The sequence below is a fragment of the Solanum pennellii genome, chromosome 3 (assembly GCF_001406875.1).
Source record: "Solanum pennellii chromosome 3, SPENNV200".
NCBI classification, from domain to species: domain Eukaryota; kingdom Viridiplantae; phylum Streptophyta; class Magnoliopsida; order Solanales; family Solanaceae; genus Solanum; species Solanum pennellii.
The window spans coordinates 4,324,074-4,328,469 of NC_028639.1; the positions used below are offsets into that span (position 1 = coordinate 4,324,074).

General features: G+C 36.4%; 1 protein-coding gene across 1 annotated transcript in view; it reads left to right on the plus strand.

Moving 5' to 3' along the window:
- The first annotated feature begins 682 nt into the window (after positions 1-682).
- LOC107012125 (uncharacterized GPI-anchored protein At1g61900-like) overlaps positions 683-4,396 on the plus strand; it is a 6,725-nt gene continuing 3,011 nt past the window's right edge. The window contains exons 1-3 of the mRNA XM_015211866.2: positions 683-963; positions 2,257-2,436; positions 3,257-3,862. Coding sequence (XP_015067352.1) covers positions 897-963; positions 2,257-2,436; positions 3,257-3,862 — 853 coding nt within the window. The 5' untranslated portion in view covers positions 683-896. The remainder of the gene's footprint in view (positions 964-2,256; positions 2,437-3,256; positions 3,863-4,396) is intronic.

Below are 4,396 nucleotides of genomic sequence, written 5' to 3' on the forward strand. Positions count from 1 at the left end.
ATTACTAAATATGTATTTTAATAACAATTAGTAACCATTCTGAAAATATCGCTAAAGTGTATGGTGACATTAAATTTAAGAACAATTCACTAATCAATTAAAGTATTTATTAGGTAGGTTAACAACACATTATCTAGTATTCATTTACAAATTTAGTCAATTTCTTTTAACATATACTCAAATTCAATTAAATATTGTCAATTTTTATTTCCCTAGGCTACATATTAAGCTCTTCAGCCACTGAATATCTATTCATATTCTATTATGAAAATTCAAAATTATTTATTTCTATATATGTAATATCTTATATACGATATAATTTTTATTATAGTGAAGTGCTCCAATTACAACCTCGTAATTTTACTCCTTAAATTTATCACGCAAATTAAAATAAATCGAGTTTCAAAATTTTACAAAAAATTAAATAATAATTAAAAAAAATCCAAACAAAAAAATATGTCATGCGCTAATAATGTATCATTTGGAACATGACTTTTGATGGATTTAACATTTTCCAAAGAGTGCAACCATTTTTATATTTGATTCTAATATTCGTATTGAAATTTAATTAAATTTAAATTTATGATATCTCATTAAAAAATGAAAGAATATTTACTGCTCGAGCCAATTTTCATTATCTTAGTGTGGGGTCTTATGCTAATTCATACACAGCTTACTCTTCATTACTGCATCTTACCCCCACCCACTTAAGAGCAACTCATTAATGGCTGCCTCAACTTTTACTTCCAACTGCTCTTTCTTCTAATTTCAGTTTCCTTTTTCTCACATTGCTGAAAAAAAATTCCAAGATTTGCTGCTAAAGTTCAACCCTTTTGGGTTTTCTTGCATTTGCTGTTTCCTTTCTACTTTGGGTCTTGAAGAAAAGGAAGGTAGAGATGAGAGGAGGGGTCAGTGAAAGTTTCAGACTTGACCTTCTTCTGGTTGTATTTATACTCTTTCTTTGTAAGTATGAATCCCCCTTTTTATTTTCTGTGCTCTGTATCTTGGTTAGTTTGCTTATTTCTTGGATGATTTGTGAATACATTCTTGAAATTTACCAAATTTTGCTGAAAATTCCAGCTGGGGTGTGATAAAGATTCATGCTTTAAGCTGGTGCTTGGGGAAATTGGTGATCTGTTGGTGGCTTACAGTATCTGGAGTTGTTGTGTGTTTGCTCTGACAATGTATCTTCTATCTGGGGCTGGATATGTAGGTCTTAAAGATGATAGTGATATGCATGTTACTTTAGTCTATGCTTAGGGTATGAGTTGAGCTCCTTTACTAAGTTTTGGAGGCAAGCAGAAAATTAGTTTCAATTAGTTGTCTGTGAAAAACATATGTGCATTAGAAAATTTAGTGTGAATGAGTAATTGAAACTGTTGGTAGGATCATTTAAGTTGAAATTGAGATGGACAGTCGAGGGTTACGAAAATGCATTTTGTTAGAGTCTGTTGAAGAATGAAAAAGTTCCGCATTGATGCTTAATGAGATGGGGTGATCTCCCTGTAAAGGCTTGGCAAGCCTCCTCCGTTTGAGCTAACTTATGGGGCGTGAGTTAGACCAAAGACCTAATCTTACAAAGTATAGTAGTTTTGCATTATGTTAATCTTATTTTAGCCTCTGCATTAGCTGGACAAACTATTTCTGCTCCAAGACCTTATTTGAGTGATGTTCTCTTTCCCTTGCATCTCCTGCTGGTGGAATCAGTTGTACTGTTGTGGATTGCTTTGGATATTAGGGGAGGGAAATGTATCCGTGGGAATTCGTGATTTAACCCTGAATATGGAGTGGTATAAAGAAGCGCAGAGCAATGTATAGTTTTTACAAGCTATGAAATGGTTTCCTGAGCTAATACTTAATGAAGTGTCACATAGTGTTTCTGTGGGTAAATATAGATTTGACCCAAACTGAATGAATCAAGGAGAAATCCAGTTACAATGATATTGGATTTCTCTGCATATACAAGTTTCAATCTTTGAAATCTCAACACGGGGTCTTCCACAGACGAGGGATGATGATTCAGCAGATAGTGATTGCTCGCTGTCACCTTTTTTCTTTTACTGACTACATAATCTGCTGGTTTTAGTGGTTTCTGGTTGAATAATTCATTTGCATTCATGAATTATTTCTATCTTGGTACATTTACCTATGATGCTTTCACCGTCGTTCCATATATTTCTATCTATGTGCATTTGCTGGTAATTCATCTGGATCCAGTGCTATTTCAAATTTATGATGGATTTGCTACTTTTACAGGCCTCCAGGAATCCAGTTGCAGCTCACTAAATCATCTAAGAAGCTCTCTAATCATGGACATAAAGGAGGATACCCTTTTGCTAGAGACGTTACCAACTGCTGCTCCACAACCCCTTCTCCCCCTTCGTGCACCTTCTCCATTGGCACCTTTCACAAACAGCACTTCACCTAGACTATCTGGTTTGTTTCAGAAACTAATTACATTAAAGCTTTTGGTCCTTAGTGTCGAATAAGTTTTAATTTATATCAACCTTCCAATTTTGGAGCAACTTGGAGTAATTAAATGTATACATGCAACAGTCTGCCAATATAATTTTTCCTGATCTGGAACAGTATGAAAGGAGAGCCTCGGCATAACTGGTAAAGTTGCTTCCATGTGATCAGGAGGTTACGGGTTCGAGCTATGAAGCAGCCTCTTGCAGAAATGCAAGGTAAGGCTGTGTACAATAGTCCCTGGTGGTACGGCCCCATAGTGGGAGGTTAGTGCATTGGGCCATCGAGCAGTATGCCAATATTTTTGTATAAAGCACTGCTTGGGATATAGCAGTATAACAATCTGATTTAGTTTGCTTTCACAAGCTAACTAAACTCTTATAAGTAGTTGCATACCTATGTTATCTGTTTTGTTTCAGAAACTACTTATGTCAAACTCCTAACAACTAAGCAAGAACTATATCCTAAGAGTCAAAAATGCCAAGGTCGAAACATAAAGCAGCATAGATTGGATACATGAGTTCAAATCTTTGTGGAGACAAAAAACACTAGGTTAGTTCTTTCCATCTGCCTAAGGATTGGCGGGGCAGAGTTTTCGGTACTTGTGGTGGTGGGAGGTAGGAGGTACCCAATAAAATAGTCGAGGTGTGTGTAAGCTATCCTACACACCACCAATCATAAAACAAAATATATAGCAACATAGACTTAGAGAAGAAATAGACCTCAGAAAGACCTAAGGTTTTCAATATCCCCTGTCTTCTCTTACTTTTCCTTTCACCCTCTCCAGGACTGTGTATGCTGAACTTTGATGCTGTGAAAAGTATGATGGCCGTGACATCAATAGATTGTGTAGCTCCATTTGCAGAGTATCTGGCTAATGTCATCTGTTGCCCTCAACTAGAAACAACTCTTGTTATTCTTATTGGGCAGTCTAGTAAACATTCAAATATGCTTGCTTTAAATGGGACTCTCGCAAAGCACTGCCTTTCAGATTTTCAGCAACTCCTGGTCAGTCAGGGTGCCAATGATACTCTGCAGAAGATATGCTCTCTCCATCCGGAAAACCTTACTGAAGGTTCTTGCCCCGTCAAAGATGTTCATGAGTTTGAGAGCACTGTGGACTCCTCTAGCCTACTTGCTGCCTGTGGCAAGATCGATCTTGTGAATGAATGTTGTGAGGAAACTTGTGGAAATGCTATAACAGAAGCTGCTAAAAAACTTGCACTTAAAGCATATGATATTTCAAGGATGGGTGGCCCTCATGTGCTGTCTGATCACACAACTAGAGTTAACGACTGTAAAAGGATTGTACACAGATGGCTGGCAAATAAACTTGAACCTGCTGGAGCTAAACATGTTCTTAGAGGACTTTATAATTGCAAAAACAATAAAGGTGATAAGTTCATACAAATTCTATTCCATAACAACCTTGGATTTCTCATTGCATAGTTATTTGCTAGATATGTGCTTAAAATTGATAATTTAAAGGCCTTCATCCCATGAAGTGTAGACTGCTAGATATGTGCTTAAAATTGATAATTTAAAAGCCTTCATTCCATGAAGTGTAGACATGGATATGGAAATGAATAGTTACGGGCATCCCAAATAAAATGTGTACACATGAAGGTTAAAAATGAACTTGTTGGGCTTTTCTGTCTTTAACCCTTTAGATTTGAGCTCCTTTGCGGCAAATGTGTTTCTCAAGCTTTATATGGTTAAATAATGGAAGTGATCTCTGATAAGCACATCATATATATATATATATCCTACTACACTTATTTGCTAATAAATTTCACTGTGATACATCTTATTAGCTAGTGTTGATCAACAATGTTAAAAGATTTTGTTCTTGGAAGGAAGAGGAAAAGATTAGATGGTTGATTGAGTACTTCCCCTTGGCTAAGGGCTCATCCCCCCCCCCCCCCCC